A 22,553-nucleotide genomic window follows, 5' to 3' on the forward strand; every position below is an offset into this window, starting at 1 on the left:
CTGCTTTGATCGCTCCTGCAGTATGATACAATTGCATAACATTACATCATACTGCTATTGGGCAGGCAGTCTATCAAGCCACTCCTTTCAGAAGGCCCCAGGCTGCCATGACTCCCGCGCGGCTCTCTGCAGCCTCATCGCAGGGGGCCGTACGGGACCCCTGAATTTCGTTCAGGAGGTTTAATAGTTCGGATCAGCCACGCGGCAGAGCATGAGGCTCTGCAGCAGCTAAGGTATGTATGACAGTGCCAGTCATAATAGCCCCAAGTGGTGGTGGGAGTTTTACTGTGCCCCCTGCACTGCAGTCCACTTCTTCAGCTGCTTACTTATAGCCTGCAGGTTGGTGCAGGGCGAGAAATGAATCTATATGTAACGCTAGGCGACATTGCTTTGTGCTTGAGAATGTTGGAAAATGGACTTGGCAGGAGTCAAACTGCTAGCAAACCTTCCAAGTCCAGATAATATATGTGTGGGATACTAGACTTCCAAGAGCTGATACCTCGATCCTACTCTCTACTGCTCTCGCCTCTCGATATCTCTGCTTGCTGTAGGTGGGTAGAGACCTTTCTTTTCATGCTAAGACTGAATTAGCATCCTGAGATAGAGAGAGGGTCTTCATCTTTATAGGCTGTGGACACCTTTTGGGGGGCACTTTTCCTTCCACTTAAATGCATGTATTTTGGTTTGCCAATTTTTGCAATAAAGTTTAATTAAAAACTTTGCACGGTTTGTCTTATGCAGCTTCATCATATCACTGTATATACTTTGTAGTCTAAGGGTGAATGCACACGGGCAAATTTGCATTGCGGAATCCAGAGTGGGTGACCACCTCTAGATTCTGCAGCAAATACCACTCATAGCATGCCATGGAAAAGTGATTCTTCATACACACGAACGGAAACCAATTGCGGTTTCCGTTCGCGGATTAAAAATGGCAGCATGCTCCATTTTTGCACAGATTTGGTGCAGACGGCTTCCATTGAAGTCAATGGAAGCCGTCCAATCCGCGGCCCTTCTGACATTGTGGAAAGGTTGCGGATTACGCATCATCGCTAGGCGATGACGAGGAAAAGCAGGATTTTAAAGCAAAAAAAACAAACTATTACACATGTCCAATGGCTCGCCGTGCGGACCATCTGCAGTACAGAGAAGAGAAAAAGAAAGCCGGTACGTGCAGACGCTGCCGCTGACAGCGCAGGATTCCTCTGCGGTGTTCCACATGCAGAATCCGACCCGCTCATGTGCATGCTTCCTAAGGGCTTATTCACACGTCCGTATATCGCCCGGGTTTTCACGCCCGGCCGATATACGGTGTCCCTTTCTGCAGGGGGAGGAGGCGGGCCGAGAGCAGTGTACAGAGCTCCTGCCCCCCTCCGCCCCTTGCCACTATTTGCACTGCGCCCGGCCCGCCTTCTCCCCCTGCTGAGAGGGACAGCTTATATCGGCTGGGGTGAAAACCCATCCGATATATGCACATCGAAATAAGCCCTAAGGCTGATTTCATGCAGGTGTAAGTATACTTATGTGTGCATTTGCACTATGTATTTGAATGCACATGTGCATATTTCACTGTATTTTATTGCGCACGCATGCTGTATATATTTGCATGCGCAAAAAAAAATGCGAGCGTGCTCCCATTAGTTTCAAAGGACAATGAAGATTAATTAGTTTAACTCCTTAAGGACCAGACACTTTTTAGGGATTTTACCCATGTGGTGGATTTTTTACTGCCCTATTTTTTTTCCTTCAGCTACCAAAATTCTTTTTGCTGCGTTGTTTTCCTCATGACATATTTTTTAAAATAGGTTTTTCGCTTACTCTTTTTTAGTTTTATAGGGGGTAAAAGGCTAAAAAAATATATATTTTCTTAACATTTATAGTAATTTTTCTATTTACGCTAAAATAAAGTATGGGAATGGGTGCCACTTTTTTTTCAGGACGTTTTGATATAGAATATATATGGTTTTGGATTACAGTGCACATATGGCGACTGTTTTGGTTGGCGTCGACTTTGGGTTATTTTCTATTTTTTTTATGTATATATTTTTATTTAATTCTGCAATTTTTTCTTATTAATGTAATTATTTTTTTACCAATTATGTCCCCCATGACGTCAATATTCGCATGTTTTTTTTTTTATTTGACATTTTTTTCCATTGTAGCTGAGGCATCCATAGGAGCCCCAGGTACATGGAAAACATCCCCTGTAGTGACAATAGTCACTGGCATAGTTGATCAGGGTCTGTTGGGCCCCTGCAGCTCTGTTCTGCCAGGTTATCCTAGTGGTCATGTAATACCTACTGGGGTTTATTTTGCGCAACCAATATGTGCTTGCAAAAAACACACTTGTGATTAAAATCAGTGGGTATTATTCACTGCGTATCGCTCATGCAAATATCGCACGTGTAATACGCAGCGCAAATGCGCTCATGTTAATAAGTCCTAAGTCCCAGTAGGAGATCTGTTAGTTACGCTGGGACTGAAGGCCTAGGGCCCTTCTACACGGACTGATTATTGTTCAGTTCATCACTGAAGCATGTGGAACTAAACGATAGTTATTCAGTGTAAAATTTCCAGCGACTAAACAACGAACGGTGATTTGTTCTCTTTTCATTCAGTGTAAGCAGGCCTAAAAATTAAAAAGCAATTGGCCGTGCTTACTGCCTGTTTAGGCTAACTTCACACTGGCAAGTGCGATATCGGCCTGGGTTCGCACTCGCCAACATGCGATTTCGCTGTGGATGCAAGGCGTTTTTCTTTCAAAAATGCCTCGCATTACTTCAAGGAAGAAGCGATGCATCACGTGGTGAGAACAATGGGAGATGCGAGATCATGCCCAAAGATAGAACCTGACGCCATTCATTTCTTGCAATCGCTCATGTATATAACCCCATTCAAAAGAATGGGGTTCACATTTATGTGTCTCGCAACGCACAAATCCCACGCGATTTTTCTCACCCATGTGAAGCTGGCCTCAGTGATTGGAGACAAGTGGCTGGAAGAGATCTCTGACCTGCCCTGCCTCCGACTGTTAGGTGCTTAAGCTCCTGACTATCGCCCCATTACAAGCACTGCAGAGTCTATATACAATGATAAAAACAGTAGAAGGAAACAAATGCTGCAATTTTTTTAATTAAACCCTGTTATGAAAAAGATTGTCAACTCTAAATACATGCATTTAAGTGAACCCCCTCCCCCCACCCCAAAGGTGTCCATCAATCAGTATTGAGGACCCCAGTATCTGTAGAGCGTCTGTGATCCACTGAGTATCACTGTTTGTCACTGCTGTGTTTTCCTGAATGCCGAGTAGGAGGTGACATGACGGCGCCTCGTTAGCTTTGCCGATGATGTCACAGACTGTTTACTTCTCTCTTGAGACTGACATATGCAGGTGTGTTCCTTGTCATTAGAGATGCTATACATCCTCACCCACGCTGCACTGGGTGCTAGATTGTGAGCTGCTGGGGACAGGACTGATGGGAGCGATACATTGAGCTGATGAAAGTGGAAGATGCCATTGTTATCTAGTAGATGGGATATAAACAATAAGACGGAATCAAGGAGATCTCTGTCTTCAGCCGCCCCCTTCCCTGCCGTTCAATGAGAATTCATGAACTTATTTGACATTTCTCCTTCTATATAGGTCACGCTTCCCTCTTCTCGCCGTGTCGCTGGCTCTTTGGGGTTAATGGGAGCCCACACAGATATTGACATTGTCATAGTAACCGGCTGTTCGCCGATGGAGACGTGCCAGGGCTTGACGGTTAATAAGAACCTGGACGTGGGTGTCTTGAACGGTGGGATGCATTCACGGGTGAATCAGCAGCCTCGTATTTTCAGGATAATTTATGCAGCTGCTTTCGCTCGTTCTTCATCTCCCCCCCCCCCCCTCCCCCCCCTCGCTCATTAAATCCGTTCCAGGTTGTAATGAAACGCAGCGCTGTTTCCCCCTTCATGTTACTATAATGCGTACTGCTCTTGCCGCGAATGTGACGTGGGTTGGCGCGATGTCACTGTGCACTTGTCTGCCTTCGTTATCGCACCATTATGTTTCTGTGCCGTTATATCTGCGCTCCATCAGCGGCGCAGGTTATTATCTAGATAATGCTATCATCTGGGACCTGCCACAGACAACTGCCTTCAAAAATTAGGAAAATGCCTGGTAAATAGAAATCAAGTCATCGCTTCTGTCAGGTTGCGCAGAATTCTCGTCATTTATATCTGTCTCTCAGGGAGCCTTCACACGTGTGATACCGCTGCTTTTTTTAAAGCACGAATGTCAATAGGACTTTTAACTGTTAAAAACGCATCGCATTGTGTTTTTAACATTAGATAGTCCCATTGACGGTTGCATTAAAAAAAAAAAAAAGCAGCGATATCCCAAGTGTGAAGGCCCCCTCAGGAAGCTGGGTGAGCACAACATTCCAACAAACTACTTATTATCCTTCCCCATTCCTCTGTATCTCTAGGTAGATGTACCATTCAGGAGTTTGGGAAAGCTGAGTGATAACCCTTGTCTAAATCAGCACCACCCAATTTTGGTTTCCCTCCAAAATTTTCCATTTTGGGCCAAATGATTGGCTTGAAAGCCTCTGAGCAGCAGCAGATTGGTATAAGAAGTGATGGCATATTCATCATTGCACTCTGAGCATGCTCAGAGCGTGAAGATGTGCTCTGCCTATTCATCATTGCCTTGAGTATCTCAGAAGTGCATGCTGGGTTTGTTCATCATTACTAGGCTCATCCCAAATCAGGGTTGAAGGCAGATCACAAATATGGCGGCACACAGTATCCATTGTACAGAGTTTAAATAGACCCAGAAACTACAATGATCTACCAGTCAATTAAATACTATTTCAGAATGTTCTCAATTTCATAACCATGCATTTACCCATAAGATATGTTTCCAAAATGCTCCGTTCTCCAGATACTGCAGATATTTGATCCCTCTGGTCTCAGGTTGTTTACTGTTCGTTGCCAGGGAAACAGAACACCTCTCCTATGCACAGAAATAGCAGAGGAGGCCGGCGCTTGCGCACTTCTTTCATCTAAATCTGCTGGCCAGTATCTCAGGAGCGCATGCACACTACTTTCAGCCCCGCCACTAGATACCGTAGCGCTCTATTTCTTACTATACATCTGTTATTCATCTGTAGTACTGATGTGTAGAGCTTGCCAAAAGCACAGTACCTATTTAACCGCTCCCCCCTCTGTGATATACATATACGTCACAGAAGTGCGGGGTGGGTATAAAGCGGGCTTGGGAGACAAGTCTAGCGGGCCCTGCAGGTGCCAGTTTGGAACAGCCTACACCTGTGATTGGAGCTTATATGCGCAGTTACTACTGACCGCAGCATGAGCGGGGTGTCCCCCTCCAACTCACCATTGGCCTCCTGTGATGTGATCGTGGCTGCTGATGCTTGCCATGGTAGCCCTGCTCCTAATGAACGGTCCTAGGGCTGCCATGTATTTAACCATTATTGCCCAGGACCAGAGAGTCGCTATAAGGTACCTCTAGATGGGACGACTATCAGCCGAATAATTGCTCGATCGAGCGAATGCAACCATGTAAACACGGCCACCAACCGGGTGACGAGCAATGATTGGCTTGTCATTTCGTTGCATCTCACTTAAAAAATAGCCATGGGTTGATGAAGTCGCCTAGTGTGAGGTCAGACGTTCACATTTGAACAACTTGCGAATGAATCTGTGTGGGGACTCTCATCTCTAAAGCTGCTTCTCTCCCCTCCTGAATGACTTTTTACAGACCTGATGGAACAATTCTCACTTGGTGTAAAAGCAACTGCCCTTGAGGCTGGATTCACACAAACGTATATCGGCTCGATTTTCACGTCCTCATGTGCAGGGGGGGGGGGGGAGGATGGAAGAGCCAGGAGCAGGAACTGAGCTCCCGCCCCCTCTCTGCCTCCTCTCCGCCCCTCTGCATTATTTGCAATGGGAAGAGGCGGGGCTAATTCTCAGAACTTAGCCCTGCCCCTGGCCCGCCTCTCCCCATTGCAAATAGTGCAGAGGGGCGGAGAGGAGGCAGAGAGGGGGGCGGGAGCTCAGTTCCTGCTCCTGGCTATTCCATCCCCCCCCCCCCCCCTGCACACGAGGACAACGTATATCGGCTCAGCGTGAAAACCAAGCCAATATACGTTCGTCTGAATGCAGCCCCAAGGTGCTTTTACACAAAGCAGTCGTTGGCCCGACTGAACGACTCGATTGCTTTCAAACGCTGACTGTTGACACCTGTAGATAATCGCTTACATTTCTCATCATTGCGCTTGGTAGTGTTTAGACTGAACCATAAATTGCTCAGGTGCAAACAAGGGAGATGGAATAATACCTCCACAGCACCACCTATTGGAAGGCAGAATTCCTTCAAGCCAAAGCTAGACTCTTTATACAAGCCTTGTCACAATGACTGGGAATTAAAAGCCGGACTCCATGCACAGACAGCTGTCTCAGGGTATTTGCCCTTCATCAGTGTACATTAGGTCTGGCTTTGCTAGGACTGGGATAGGGGTCGGCCGATATACGCTGGTGTGAATAAGCCCTAAGTTTGGTATCGTAGCAATCGTACTGACCCATAGAATAAAGTTATCATGTAGTTTTTGTTGCAGTTTGTGTGCCGTAGAAATGACGCACCGAAAAATGGCGTAACTTCGTTTTTTTTTCTTTTTACTCCACTTAGAACTCTTTAAAAGTTTTTCAGTACATTATATGGTACATTAAATAGTACCATTCAAAAATAAAACTCGTCCCATAAAAAACAACTCTTCAGCCAGTGACGTTTATGGATAAATAAGAGTTGCAATTTCATAAAAAAAAAAAATGCTTGGTCACTAGGGGGTTAAACAATTGGAAAATAAGACTTGCTGCTATTATCAACTTTTACCAGTGGAATCAGCAGGTTTTAATTCTACAGAAACATATCCATTGCTTTATGAAATTTTTAAAAAATTTGTTGCTCTGTGTAATCGTTCTGTGTAAAAGGGCTTTACCTCTCGGTGACTGCTGGGCGGCTTACCTGCGATGATTGCTCAGTGTGAAGGTACCCTCAGGCCGCCTTCATATGGGCCGGAAACGCTGAGAGATTTCCACTGGCAGAATCGCTGCAAAAAGTCTGCACCGTGTTCAAGGCCGGCCATGTGCGGGGGATTTAAATGAATCTCACATGGTGGGGGAAATTTACGCAAAGCATCCGATTTTTTAAAAACCGGGGTTTAAAAATCCTGCTGCAATTCCGTGTGTGGATTCGGTGCATATTTGCTGGTTCTGTAGCGATTACGCCACGTCCGATGGTGGCCTCAGGCCGTCGCACACATTCAGTGATCTTATAGCAAACATTTTACTGATCGCAGTAGTGGCTGTCACTGATACGTTTGCCGGCCCTTCTGGATACAGTGCTAATCTCAGTAGTATGGTGGTTCTCTTTCACAAGGCACCGATACTTTGTATCAGAGCGTCCCCCCCAATAGACATCTGCTGTGCTGTCACTGAGCGCATGTCCCCAGGAGCTGGCATGAGGGGATTGAGATAATCACTGGGCAAGGTGACTCCAAGCTGATTATCCAGGGAACTCACCTTAAAGAGAAAGTAGCAATTTCAAAATTGACTCCATTCACACCCAATTACTGGGTATGGCGATTGCTTCCAGGGCGTCGAATGAACAGCAGTCATCCGATGTCAATACATATTAGCAGGAGCTAGTCATCTGTCCTCAGCAGTCTGTTCACGTCAAGCCATTTTCTGTGACCAAGCAACTGCCAAGGGGAATAATGGGCGATTTTTGAACATTATCACCCAAAAATAGGACATCCTGCAATTTTTCTATCTTGCAGCGTTGGTGTGAGAGAAAAATTGCACATGTAAATAGACCCACTTAAAGTAATCACTTATTTTCAAGTGGGATTTCCGAACATCACACAAAACACAGAAATTGTGCTCGAAATACACCCTGTGCACACAATGTCCATGGGCAGATCGGATTCCGCATTTGGGAGCCCGCAGCGGTATTTGACCCTGCCCGCGGCTGAGGACACTGCTCACCTGTCCGGGTCTTCTGCGTGCCTGTCCAGGTCTTCTATTTTCTTCACTGCAGATGTGCGTGTTAGTGACGTCCGGTGCGCCGCCGCACATGCACAGTGGAGTTTTTTTTCTTTTTAAATCCCTGCTTTCCCGTTGAATCTGCCATTTAATTGCTTACAGGTCGCGGATCAGACGGCTTCCATTGACTTCAATGGAAGCCTCCCATGTGGAACCGCACTGAAATGGAGCATGCTGCGATTTTTGTTTTCTGGACCAAAATAAATCTGCATGCTTTAATTCATGTGCAAACACCCATGCTTCCGTATGGGCAGCTTGAACTGCGGATCTTACGCACGGACAACCTGCGCGGATTCTGCAAATCGGATCTGCCCATGGACATTGGGCCTAAGCCTAACTTCACATGGGCAAGCGTGATATGGCGATGTGAATCCTACCCTGATATCGTGCTCCCATGTGAATTCCCTGAGTGTGCAAGGCGTTTTCATTGCAGGATTCAGGGATCCTCCGACGCGGCTGTCACAGCTGCAGCAGGAGGATTGCGGAGTTTCTCCCATTGCTTTCAATGGGGCCAGCGCTGCTGCTGCCTGCCCCATTGAGAAAACAGTGGATGCTGCGATGCAAGAGCAGCAAGATAGAACATGCCTTGATTTGTTTCACGTATCGTGGTGCCCTGCAGAAAAACATCACTCTTGTTTATGATCCCCATTCAAAAGAATAAGGTTCATATTTGTGTGTCTCAAAACGTACAAATCTTGCACGATTTTTAGTGCCCGTGTGAAGGCAGCCTCAGGTGTAGTCACATAGACGGAAACCTCTGTAGCATTTCTGCATAAAAACCCAAATCAAAATCCACACCTTAGGCCGGTTTCACATGGCAGCGATTTGTGCGCGGATACGAACCCCATTCTTTTCAATGGAGTCATATACGTGAGTCGTGAGTGATGTTTTCCTGCACCACGCGAAAAAAATTGTAGGGAATATTGCAGAGGGTGATGAGGACAAAGCAAATCGATGTTTTGAGGTTTTTTGCCTATTCACTCTGGAAAATGAAATGTCAGGTGAAATACATAGTGATAAAGTAAACTCTCCATTAAATTTCACCAGTCTAACACAAGAGGAAGTGCAGAGCTGCCTTAAAATGATTAAACTAGACAAATCACTGGGTCCTAATAGCATACACCCCTGGGTTTTGTGATAGACATACTGTTTCTTATATTTAAGGACTGTAGTGATGGGGTTTGTTCCACTGGATTGGCACATAGCCAACATGATGCTGATATTCAAAAAAAGGGTCAAAAAGTGAACCTGAAAGCTACAGGCTGGTAAGTCTCCTATTGTGGGTAGAATGTTTGAAGGGTTTCTAAGAGATGCCATCATGGAGTACCTCAAGGAAAATATCTGTATAACTCCATATCAGCACGGGTTTATGAGGGGTCACTCCCATCAAATCAGTCTGATCAGCTTCTAGGAGGAGGTAGGTTCTAGCCTGGATCGGGGAGAGTAACTGGATCTTGTGTATCTGGACTCGTCCAAAACGTTTGATACTGAGCCGCATAAACGGTTGGTATATAAAATGAGAATGTTTGGTCTGGGTGAGAAGGTGTGTAAGTGGGTAAGGAACTGGCTCAGTGATAGAAAGCAGAGGGGGGTTATAAATGGTGCATACTCTGATTGGGTCACAATCACTAGTGGGGTACCACAAGGGGGCAGTACTGAGCTCTATCCTTTTTAATACATTAACGAACTTGCAGAAGGATTGTTCAGTAAAATATCTATTTGCAGATGATACAAAACTCATATGCTGAACTGGATGGACAAGTCTTCAGCCTAAAATACTATGTAACTTGAGATCAGTACAGTATAAGCAGTGCAATGTATGTAGAGAGCGCCTCCCGTTTATGGAGATTACCCCTCAGCTTAATTTTCCACAGCAATAACAGTACGTGTGAATATATCCGAAAGAAGTGAAATCCATGGTGAAAATCTGTAACAGACATCACATGCTGCTCACTTACAAATTGCCTGCAGATTAATTTCTGCATGCAAACTTTTTAGAATATGTGGATGAGTTTTCTGAAAAACGCAGTCCCCTGTGCACTAGTAAGCGCCCTTCATGCTGCAGCCCTCCGGCGCACTAGTGGGCGCCCTTCATGCTGCAGCCCTCCGGCGCACTAGTGGGCGCCCTTCATGCTGCAGCCCTCCGGCGCACTAGTGGGCGCCCTTCATGCTGCAGCCCTCCGGCGCACTAGTGGGCGCCCTTCATGCTGCAGCCCTCCGGCGCACTAGTGGGCGCCCTTCATGCTGCAGCCCTCCGGCGCACTAGTGGGCGCCCTTCATGCTGCAGCCCTCCGGCGCACTAGTGGGCGCCCTTCATGCTGCAGCCCTCCGGCGCACTAGTGGGCGCCCTTCATGCTGCAGCCCTCCGGCGCACTAGTGGGCGCCCTTCATGCTGCAGCCCTCCGGCGCACTAGTGGGCGCCCTTCATGCTGCAGCCCTCCGGCGCACTAGTGGGCGCCCTTCATGCTGCAGCCCTCCGGCGCACTAGTGGGCGCCCTTCATGCTGCAGCCCTCCGGCGCACTAGTGGGCGCCCTTCATGCTGCAGCCCTCCGGCGCACTAGTGGGCGCCCTTCATGCTGCAGCCCTCCGGCGCACTAGTGGGCGCCCTTCATGCTGCAGCCCTCCGGCGCACTAGTGGGCGCCCTTCATGCTGCAGCCCTCCGGCGCACTAGTGGGCGCCCTTCATGCTGCAGCCCTCCGGCGCACTAGTGGGCGCCCTTCATGCTGCAGCCCTCCGGCGCACTAGTGGGCGCCCTTCATGCTGCAGCCCTCCGGCGCACTAGTGAGCGCCCTTCATGCTGCAGCCCTCCGGCGCACTAGTGAGCGCCCTTCATGCTGCAGCCCTCCGGCGCACTAGTGAGCGCCCTTCATGCTGCAGCCCTCCGGCGCACTAGTGAGCGCCCTTCATGCTGCAGCCCTCCGGCGCACTAGTGAGCGCCCTTCATGCTGCAGCCCTCCGGCGCACTAGTGAGCGCCCTTCATGCTGCAGCCCTCCGGCGCACTAGTGAGCGCCCTTCATGCTGCAGCCCTCCGGCGCACTAGTGAGCGCCCTTCATGCTGCAGCCCTCCGGCGCACTAGTGAGCGCCCTTCTCCCTGCAGCCCTCCGGCGCACTAGTGAGCTCCCTTCTCCCTGCAGCCCTCCGGCGCACTAGTGAGCTCCCTTCTCCCTGCAGCCCTCCGGCGCACTAGTGAGCTCCCTTCTCCCTGCAGCCCTCCGGCGCACTAGTGAGCTCCCTTCTCCCTGCAGCCCTCCGGCGCACTAGTGAGCTGCCTTCTCCCTGCAGCCCTCCGGCGCACTAGTGAGCTGCCTTCTCCCTGCAGCCCCCCATCCCTGCACTCTCATGTGGCTCCTTTCCACTCTCTGTGCTGCGCTTCCCCTGCACTGAGCTCCTCTATCTCCTTTTAGTCCCTCTGTGCAGAGCTCCAGTCTCCTGCAGCCCCCTGTTCATGTACTAAACTCCTCTTGCAGCCCCCCCATGCTCCCAGCTCTTCTACATCTCCGTTAGTCCCCCTGTGCACGAAGATCCTCTCTCCTGCAGCCTCCTATACACGAGCTCTTCTGTCCTGCAGCCCCCTATACACGAGCTCTTCTGTCCTGCAGCCCCCTATACACGAGCTCTTCTGTCCTGCAGCCCCCTATACGCCGAGCTCGTCTCTCCTGCAGCCCCCTATACACCGAGCTCGTCTCTCCTGCAGCCCCCTATACACCGAGCTTTTCTGTCCTGCAGCCTCCTCTACACCGAGCTCGTCTCTCCTGCAGCCCCCTATACACGAGCTCGTCTCTCCTGCAGCCCCCTATACACCGAGCTCGTCTCTCCTGCAGCCCCCTATACACCGAGCTCGTCTCTCCTGCAGCCCCCTATACATCGAGCTTTTCTGTCCTGCAGCCTCCTCTACACCGAGCTCGTCTCTCCTGCAGCCCCCTATACACGAGCTCGTCTCTCCTGCAGCCCCCTATACACCGAGCTCGTCTCTCCTGCAGCCCCCTATACACCGAGCTCGTCTCTCCTGCAGCCCCCTATACGCCGAGCTCGTCTCTCCTGCAGCCCCCGATACACCGAGCTCGTCTGTCCCGCAGCCCCCGTTGACGGATCTCCTCTCTCCCGCAGCCCCTCGTGCTCTCCCGGCGGGAGGGGTTAGTGCAGGGAGCAGCCTCTGCCTGCCTGGGCTTGCCGTGCTGTGGGCAGGTACAGTGTGAGTGGGGGCAGAGCCAGGAGAGCAGCGCAGGATCCCGCTCGGCCGCAGCCGGACGCATCGTGTGAAGCGTGTAACAGGAGAACAATGTCCCCCGCCCGCTGACCGCCCCTCCCTGCGCCTACAGGGACAGCTGCACCTGCATCCTGGATGCCCGGCAGGCGGCGGCGCACCATGAGCGGTCCCGGGGGATAGTGGCCGGCAGCATGGAGGGAGAGATCGGAGCCTTCCTAGCTCTCCCCGCTCTCCTGGCACCCCCGTCCTCGGCGGGCAGCGGCGAGGATCTGCAGGAGCTGGAGAGGTTAGTGCTGGCGCCGTGCACATGGGATGCTGCTGGGCCCGGCATTGTGTGCGGCACCTGCTCCCCGCAGCCGGAGACCCCGCATCGTCCAACCCAGTGGCACATTGCGGCACCGCCGGCTGCAGGACATTGTGTGACGAGCTGCCAGGCTGCAGAGCGCGGATGGGGGAGGAATGGGCGGCTGGCCTGAGGATGGTGTGGGGGGTGACACTCAGGTGTGATGATTGGGGGGTGACACCGAGGTGTTATGATTTGTGGGGGTGGGGGGAAACAGGTGTGATGATCTAGGGGGGGGGGGAGTGACATTCTGATGTGATGATTGGTGGTTGACACTCTGGTGTGATTATTATGGGGGGTGACACTAGTGTGATGGGGGATGCCACTTTGATGTGATGATTATGGGGGGGGGGGGGGGGAGGAGAGTGACATTCTGATGTGATGATTGGGGGGGGGAGAGGGGTGACACTCAGGTGTTATGATTTGTGGGGGTGGGGGGAAAGGTGTGATTATGGGGGGTGGGTGACACTCATGTGATGGGGGTGGGTGACACTGATGTGGTGATTATGGGGGGGGGGGTGACACTCTGATGTGGTGATTATGGGGGATGTGACACTCTGATGTGGTGATTATGGGGGGGTGACACTCTGATGTGGTGATTATGGGGGATGTGACACTCTGATGTGGTGATTATGGGGGGGTGACACTCTGATGTGGTGATTATGGGGGGGTGACACTCTGATGTGGTGATTATGGGGCGGGTGACACTCTGATGTGATTATGGGGGGGTGACACTCTGATGTGGTGATTATGGGGGGGGGTGACACTGATGTGGTGATTAGGGGGGGGGGAGTGACATTCTGATGTGGTGATTGGGGGGGAGAGGGGTGACACTCAGGTGTTATGATTTGTGGGGGTGGGGGGAAACAGGTGTGATGATGGGGGGGGTAAGAGTGATATTTTAATGTGATGATTGGGGGGGGGGGGGTGACTCTCCTGTGATGATTGAGGGTAAATCTCAGGTGTGATAATTAGGGGGGGGGGGGGGCGGTTGACACTCCTGGTGTGATTATTATGGGTGGGTGACACTAGTGTGATGGTGGTTTGGGGGGGGGGGGGGTTACACTGGTGTGATGGTGGGGTGACTGATACTCTGGTGTGATTATGGGGGAGGGTGACACTGATTTGATGATTATGGGGGGGAGGGTGACACTCTGATGTGATAATGGGGGGGGGGGGTGACACTGATGTGATAATTATGGGGGGCTGACACTGATGTGAGGATTATGGGGGGTGACACTCTGATGTGAGGATTATGGGGGGTGGGTGACACTCATGTGATTATGGGGGGTGGGTGACACTCTGATGTGGTGATTATGGGGGGGGGGTGACACTCTGATGTGGTGATTATGGGGGGGGTGACACTGATGTGGTGATTATGGGGGGGGGGTGACACTCTGATGTGGTGATTATGGGGGGGGGGTGACACTCTGATGTGGTGATTATGGGGGGGGGGTGACACTCTGATGTGGTGATTATGGGGGGGGGGTGACACTCTGATGTGGTGATTATGGGGGGGGGTGACACTCTGATGTGGTGATTATGGGGGGGGGTGACACTCTGATGTGGTGATTATGGGGGGGGTGACACTCTGATGTGGTGATTATGGGGGGGGGGTGACACTCTGATGTGGTGATTATGGGGGGGGTGACACTCTGATGTGGTGATTATGGGGGGGGGTGACACTCTGATGTGGTGATTATGGGGGGGGGTGACACTCTGATGTGGTGATTATGGGGGGGGGGGTGACACTCTGATGTGGTGATTATGGGGGGGGGTGACACTCTGATGTGGTGATTATGGGGGGGGGTGACACTCTGATGTGGTGATTATGGGGGGGGTGACACTCTGATGTGGTGATTATGGGGGGGGGGTGACACTCTGATGTGGTGATTATGGGGGGGGGGGTGACACTCTGATGTGGTGATTATGGGGGGGGGTGACACTCTGATGTGGTGATTATGGGGGGGGGTGACACTCTGATGTGGTGATTATGGGGGGGGGGTGACACTCTGATGTGGTGATTATGGGGGGGGGTGACACTCTGATGTGGTGATTATGGGGGGGTGACACTCGTGATTATGGGGGGTGACACTCTGATGTGGTGATTATGGGGGGGGGTGACACTGATGTGGTGATTATGGGGGGGGTGACACTGATGTGGTGATTATGGGGGGGGTGACACTGATGTGATTATGGGGGGGGTGACACTGATGTGGTGATTATGGGGGGGGGTGACACTCTGAAGTGGTGATTATGGGGGGGGTGACACGTGGTGATTATGGGGGGGGTGACACTCTGATGTGGTGAGTGACACTCTGATGTGGTGATTATGGGGGGGGGGTGACACTCTGATGTGGTGATTATGGGGGGGGTGACACTCTGATGTGGTGATTATGGAGGGGTGACACTGATGTGGTGATTGTGGGGGGGGGGTGACACTCTGATGTGATTATGGGGGGGGCTGACACTGTGGTGATTATGGGGGGGGGGCTGACACTGATGTGGTGATTATGGGGGGTGACTCTGATGTGGTGATTATGGGGGGGTGACTCTGATGTGGTGATTATGGGGGGGTGACTCTGATGTGATGATTATGGGGGGGTGACTCTGATGTGATGATTATGGGGGGGTGACTCTGATGTGATGATTATGGGGGGGTGACTCTGATGTGGTGATTATGGGGGGGTGACTCTGATGTGATGATTATGGGGGGGTGACTCTGATGTGGTGATTATGGGGGGGGGACACTCTGATGTGATGATTATGGGGGGGTGACTCTGATGTGATGATTATGGGGGGGTGACTCTGATGTGATGATTATGGGGGGGTGACTCTGATGTGGTGATTATGGGGGGGTGACTCTGATGTGATGATTATGGGGGGGTGACTCTGATGTGGTGATTATGGGGGGGGGACACGCTGATGTGATGATTATGGGGGGGATGACACTGTTGTGGTGTTTATGGGGGGGGGGCTGACACTGATGTGATGATTATGGGGGGGTGACACTCTGATGTGGTGATTATGGGGGGTGACACTCTGTTGTGATGATTATGGGAGGGTGACACTCTGATGTGATGATTATGGGAGGGTGACACTGATTATGGGGGGGGGGTGACACTGATGTGGTGATTATGGGGGGGGTGACACTGATGTGGTGATTTTGGGGGGGTGACACTGATGTGGTGATTATGGGGGGGGGGGGGTGACACTGATGTGGTGATTATGGGGGGGGGTGACACTGATGTGGTGATTATGGGGGGGGGTGACACTGATGCGGTGATTATGGGGGGGGTGACACTGATGCGGTGATTATGGGGGGGGGGTGACACTGATGTGGTGATTATGGGGGGGGGGGTGACACTGATGTGGTGATTATGGGGGGGGGGGTGACACTGATGTGGTGATTATGGGGGGGGGGGTGACACTGATGTGGTGATTATGGGGGGGGGGTGACACTGATGTGGTGATTATGGGGGGGGTGACACTGATGTGGTGATTATGGGGGGGGTGACACTGATGTGGTGATTATGGGGGGGGTGACACTGATGTGGTGATTATGGGGGGGGGGGTGACACTGATGTGGTGATTATGGGGGGGGGGGTGACAGTGATGTGGTGATTATGGGGGGGGGTGACAGTGATGTGGTGATTATAGCGGGGGGGGGGGTGACACTCCTGTGTAATGGTTGGGGTGGGGGGGTGACACTCCTGGTGTGATGGCTAGAGGTTTCTGACGGTATTGGGGTTAGGGGAGTCTAGATGACCACAGTGAGGCAGATGTGAGGGCTATTGAGGGTACTTACCCTGGTGAAGATGATGACAGCAGGGAATGGTGTAGAGTGTTAACCCCTGGTATGATGGATATTGGAGTGACCCTGGGGGGTTGTATTGGAGTGTCAGACGAGGGTGACCACTTGATACTGCTGACTATAGAGGGTAGAATTGGTGGTGTCAGACCTAACTGTAGAGGGGCAGTAACTGTGTCAAACTGGGCTTGTGACTATATGGGGTAGTATTGTGGTCTCAGATAGGTAACGGGGCAGTATTGGGGGTTAGATCCAAGTATTATCTGTGTCTTGATTTTTACTTCTTAATCGACATATGAAAAGCAAGTAGCCTGCGGAGCGCTGAGAAAGGAATGTGCCGGCGATCGGAGTAATGGCAGCCACCGCCATCTCTGTACATCCCGTGTCTATACTGCCAGGAGTCGGAGAGGTGTTATTACTTCCTCCCGCTAGGCCTCATCTCTTCTTTGATTGATTAGAATAATCATACAGCCTCAGTGAGGACACGTGTAGACAGCCGGGGCCCCTAGGCAAGAGCAGTCTGTGGGCCCCTGTCTCCCAGTAGCTTGCAGAGATTAAAGGAGTTGTCCACGTGTGATGCAATTAAAAAAAAAAAAACAGAACGATCAAAATCTGTTAAAACGGTAAAAGCGGTGGTACTTACCAGTCCTCTTGGTTTTGTTTAGGAATAGCTACCATATGACTGCCGCAGCCAATCAGAGACCATGGCGGTCAGGCACCGCGCTCAGGTGGTAGCAGTCCCTAATCAAAGACCGGGAGGACTGCGGAGCTGCAGCTGGATCGTCGGGCGGTGGGGAAGGGGAAGTACCTCTGTTTTAATTGTTTTGACAAGTTTTGGTTCCACTTTTAAAACCTAGTCTCACACCCGAGCAAGTCATTATAGAGCGTCACCGGCATGACTGACGTACGTTTTCGGCGCTCCCTCTGGTAGGTTGTCATTCATAATTGGGAGCCCTGGAAATAATCAGCGCAGGAGTGGGGTCCCTCGCCCTGGTGCCCTCTTTTCTTTAGTGCCCTCCTCTCTTGGCTGCAGACGTAGTACGTTGGCTCTCGGCATGTGAAATCTCCCTCTCCACCATGTGATTGGTGCGGCATGTAGTCAGTTATTGTGACTAATAGCAGATGAGCCGAGTCTTTAATTAGTGAATATTTGGAACAATGGCTCCTGCATGTCGGCACATGAGCGGGCGTGCGGATCAGAGAATGTCCTGAATAAGGAGAAGTACCCAGCCGGATTGCCTGCACAGTCCCAACCTTTTATTACGGGGGGGGCAGCACTGCCGGTGTTATGTCCAATCATCTAATAAATAATGGTAGTGAGAAGCTCAGTCTTAGGGGAGGACTCACAGCGTTGTTTAATTATGTATCACACTCGCGTAATATTTAGTGAACTGATGCAGTGAAAGTACATTGATCCATTCACACTTGCGTGTATACATTGCGTATAATACGCGCACAAAAAGAACCCGGCCTGTTCTATTTTACCACGTATTACGCACGTACCTGCTTTTCTTGATCTTCAGCTGTACTGCGGATGGTCCGCACGGTGAGTCGTCAGACATGCGCAGTACAGATTCTTTCTTTAAACTCCTGCTTTTCCCGCAGAATTCGCAGCCCGTCCACAGATGGGCCGCGGTCGGACGGCTTCCATTGACATCAATGGAAGTCGTCCGTGCGGACACCGCAGGAAAATGCAGCATGCTGTAATTATTCATCTGCGAGTCGAAACCACGATTGGTTTCCGCCCGTGTGCATGAGGAATCGCCTTTGCATAGCATGCTATGGGCGGTATTTGCTGCGGAATCAGGAGCTGAGCGCCCCGCTCTTGGTCCCGCAATTCAATTCCGCCCGTGTGCATTCATCCATAATTGTATTTTGGATTAAATAAAAATGCCAGTGAAATGGCGTCTATTTTCTGTTATGTCTTTTTTTTGTCTTTGGCACTTTTCCTATAGAGAAGCCTTTGGGGAAACGCCAGAGCAGGCTGTGATTTAGAAAAATCGCCATCAACCCAACCGCGCTCCCATTCATTGAACCGGGCAATTTAGTTAATTAGTGCGATATGTGCTATTTTCGTGCGCAATACAGCATGCGGCATAATTTTTTGTGTAACCAAAATGCGTGCGCAAAATACGCTTACGTGAGCGAACCCCTTGAAATCAGTGGGTTCTATTCACTGAATATTGTGCACTCAAAGGGCTGCGCAACTATGTTCTGTGACGCAGGCCTGCCCAAGATTCGCGTGCCGTCCGATCTGCGGGACACCGCACACTGACATGCACTATGTGCGCCCAAGAAGAGGACATGCTGCAGTTTGTTTGACTATCAGAGTAAAGTGAAGCTCGAGTGCAGGCAGCCATTTAAATGAATCGGACTAAAAACACATCCGTGTGCACCTACCATAGGGGGGTGATATAGTTGGCCAGATATTAAGCATGGCTATTCCATTGCCCATAATAACTGCAGTACCTGCGTGGTTGTACTGCGGTCCGAGGGAGACGCACCGTCTGTTGTGTGTAGAGACCTTCCTCATGCAATTAACACCTCTGCACTATAATATCTCCTCTCTTGCAGTGCATCATATCAATTAAGTCATTAATTAGTGGTAAACCACAAATCCCCATGCGGGAGCTGCAGACTGCTACCCTCACAGGTCATGGGGTGCAGGAAGAGTTAACCCTTCGTTACTAATTGTTTGAAATTGAAGGCACATAGAGAGCTTGTCTTAAGACATGAGCGTTATAAAGCCTTCTAATGTGTGAGCGTCAGATACGGACGGCTTGGGGGGGATCGGCGCTCTTCTGTGTTAGCGGCTCTGAGCAAGTCCTGTCTGATCTCGGGTAACAATCTCTGATTTCACAGGTTTTCAGCTCGTGAACCGCCATGCTGTCCTTTTACCTATTAGGGTGTATTCACACCAGTGATGGATTTTTCGGTGCGGATTCTGCCTCTAAAACTGCACCGCATCGACGCGTATTTCTGCTGTGAACTTTGCCGCAGATTGGTATGTGGATTTAGCGCCATCAGCTGGCGAAATCCAATTGTGTCGTTACCAACGGGATTCTGCGCAGATCCGTGTGAAGACATGGCGTGACGATAACGAGGCATCTTGTGGGGCTAAGCACTGGTTAGCGTGCCCATGACAAGACAACGGAAATGATCAGTGTTTGAACGAGACATGATGGGGGGCGCCAGATGGGTGGGACTCCCCGTTTTAGACGTGGTGCGGGTATTTAATATTCCATGATCCACCGTGTCGCGCATGTACTGTGAATATGGAGGCATTACCACCCACAGTGGACAGCGCTTTGGCTGCCCACGGGTGCTTAATGATGGCGACCAGTGGCATCTGGATAGAATTGTTCATGCGAACAGATAATCGACTGTGGCATAAATGACATTTAGCGCAGGAGGCCCCGATGCGTATCGTGCAGATTAGTGCAACGTTCTTTAGCTTCCATGGCATATTTAAGCAGAAGGCCCCCCAGATGCCTCTGCCAACCCCACGACAGCGGACACTGCGCCTCACTTGGACTTATGAAGTTGCAAAGTGGACCTTAGAGGATTGGCAGTGTGTCATGGTCCGATGAGTTGTAGTGCCAATTGCTTTGAGCTGATGGTAGGGTTTGTGCGTGGCGCAGCCCCCATGATCCCACGGACCCCAGTTTCCACAAGGCACTGTGCGGGCCGGTGGTGGCTCCATACTGGTGTGGGGTGTTCTCATGGCATGTGTTGTGTTCACTAGATTTCCTAGACATATTATTGACCGATGCCCGCTACAATTCACTGCTTGGTGACCATTTGCAGCCCATCATGGTCTTCATGTACCCCACAATGATGGGATATTCCAGCAGGATAATGCACTGTCTAGAATGGGTTTGATCAGCATTCTGGAGAGTTCCTATGAATGGTGCGGCCTGCAGTTTCGCCCGACCTGAGCCCAATTGAGCATTTATGGGATGTGTTGGAGAGGTGCATTTTCCACCTGAGATCCTGCAGCTACAAATACCACAGAGCTTTGGAGGGCTATCTAACCTCGCTCCAGATGTCTTCCGGCCACTTGTGGGAATGACGCCATGTTGAGTTGAGGGGGGTCTTGTGCTTGAGGGTCAGCGGAGGTCTACATCTTTAGCCATGAAGACCTTCAGAGCTTAGTATGTGCCTCAGGCCGGGAGCACACTTGCCGTGTGTGCCCGAGAGGCTCTGGCGAAACTTGTACCCGATACCACATGGACACCTGTGTTCTGTCCGATACACAGACTGCTGCACATCAATATGCATTTGCATGTCCTAATTCTGGTCCGTGACACAAAGAATAGGACATTAGAGGTTTTTCACACACAACATAACTTCACATTACAAAAACGGTAGTGTGCATAGACCCTTGGGTTGCAATAGGGCGGAGCGCTGCCCGTGAATTACCACGCACCTAAATACCTCAGTGTCCACTGCCATCAAATCTTGTTGCAGTTGAGGGTTTTGCCCAACGTCCTCCTCAGGAATCTGGTGGCAGCCGGTTGTGAGCAGGGACATATGATCATAGGTGCCCGTGTTACTAGACCGCCATATTATAGCGTAGTATGCAGTTTTTCATGGGACCCTGTCTGGTAATTCTGGCAGGATAATGGGATTCAGTGATAGTCTACAGATACTGTAGCTGACGTGTGTTACATGAGATTGGCGCTCCTGTGGTTCTCTGTATAACAGGAGCGCAGTCATGCAGCAGTACAGACCCACGGTGCCCGTTGCATGCCACTCATAGAGCCTCGTCTACTATGAGATCCCAGATGGCTAGTGCAGCGCCGTCACCGCTGTCCCCCAGAATGCAGCGCCCTACAATGAGGCCTTGTTCACACACAATGTAGCAGGAATGTGAGGAGGAGACGCTGGAATCCGTGGCCCGGAATACAAAAGCAATTCAGAGAGGAGAACAAAGGCGTTCGGAGGCTCCCTGCTGGCGGCTCTGCACCGGCCTCCTGAATGAAAACCATGTTACCTAAATATTTGTCATCAGCCTCTACATAACGTCACATCAAAGGGAGGTACGAGGCACCCGCAGCCTGTACGGGGCGACGCCAGTCCCAGGCAAGCTACCGGGCAGATGGCAGCTTTCAGCTCGTAAAGGGCGCTGACTGGCATTGACAACCGCTCCGCTTTTCCTTTGCAGCAATTTTGATAAATCTCCCTCTTGTTTTAGTTGTTCTATGCTTGTCACGTGTCCAGTCAGTTGGTAGCGTTGGGCATGGCTGCAGAATCTGCCCCCCTCGCCCGTAGGGAGGTAGCGTTGTGTACTTGTATCGCTGGCTGTAAGGCTCGCTCACATATTTACTGCAGATTGTATGCACCCATAGACTAGAATACTGCATATTAGGCACCAAAATAGGACATTGTGCGTCCTTTTTTTTTTCACGTATGTAATACGCAGGTCTGAATGGCGCAATGTCAATTAATGGGATTTCTGGATTCATGGGCCAAAAGGCTCACTAGAATAAGGAGCTATTGGTGACTTGATGGAATAGGTCAATGACCTTTTGCTTGTAAATATACCCAAAAGTCATATCAGGCGAAAGCGCACATGCCTGATGGGAAGTTATCTTTTCTGTGCGGCTGTATTACGCATGCGCTGTACGTGTGGTGAATGGTGTCCATGTAAGTACATAGATTTTCCATTATTCCATTCACACTTGCGTAATAAAAGAACGTAGCATGTTCTATCTTACCGCGTATTACGCTGGTACAGCTTGTATTGTGTAATTGCATCGCGTCTGTAAGGAGGTTTTTAAGCATTTGCTAGGAAACTTAGGAAAAAAGTAAAAAAAAAAAAAAAGAAGAAACCAGGAAGCCAGTGCAGGGCAGCGTACGACAAATATGCCATAATGCACCGGCATAAACGAACACAAATGTTACAATATGCGGAGATACGCAATTCGTCGTGCAAATAAAACGCTGCGATTTTTACACAGCGTTTTACGAACCGGTTCTGTGAGCCCGGCCTTAGGCCTTATGCCCACGACCATATGCACGTAACACTTTAGGTGCCACCGCAGCGATTCACGCATTTCCAGCCATACGCACT

At 50.5% G+C, this 22,553-nt stretch overlaps 1 protein-coding gene across 7 annotated transcripts in view; it reads left to right on the forward strand.

Moving 5' to 3' along the window:
- ARHGAP32 (Rho GTPase activating protein 32) overlaps nt 1–22,553 on the forward strand; it is a 195,291-nt gene that overhangs the window by 71,959 nt on the left and 100,779 nt on the right. For 4 of the 7 annotated variants that reach the window (XM_066607234.1, XM_066607237.1, XM_066607238.1 and 1 more), the window contains exon 1: nt 12,337–12,609. The exons of 1 other annotated variant lie outside the window; for it this stretch is intronic. In XM_066607234.1, the coding sequence (XP_066463331.1) occupies nt 12,515–12,609 (95 nt within the window). In that variant the 5' untranslated portion in view covers nt 12,337–12,514. Of the gene's footprint in view, nt 1–12,336; nt 12,610–22,553 lie in introns of those variants that run through there. 2 more of the 7 variants (XM_066607239.1, XM_066607240.1) reach the window with 1 other exon arrangement.

The sequence above is a fragment of the Eleutherodactylus coqui genome, chromosome 6 (assembly GCF_035609145.1).
Source record: "Eleutherodactylus coqui strain aEleCoq1 chromosome 6, aEleCoq1.hap1, whole genome shotgun sequence".
NCBI lineage: Eukaryota > Metazoa > Chordata > Amphibia > Anura > Eleutherodactylidae > Eleutherodactylus > Eleutherodactylus coqui.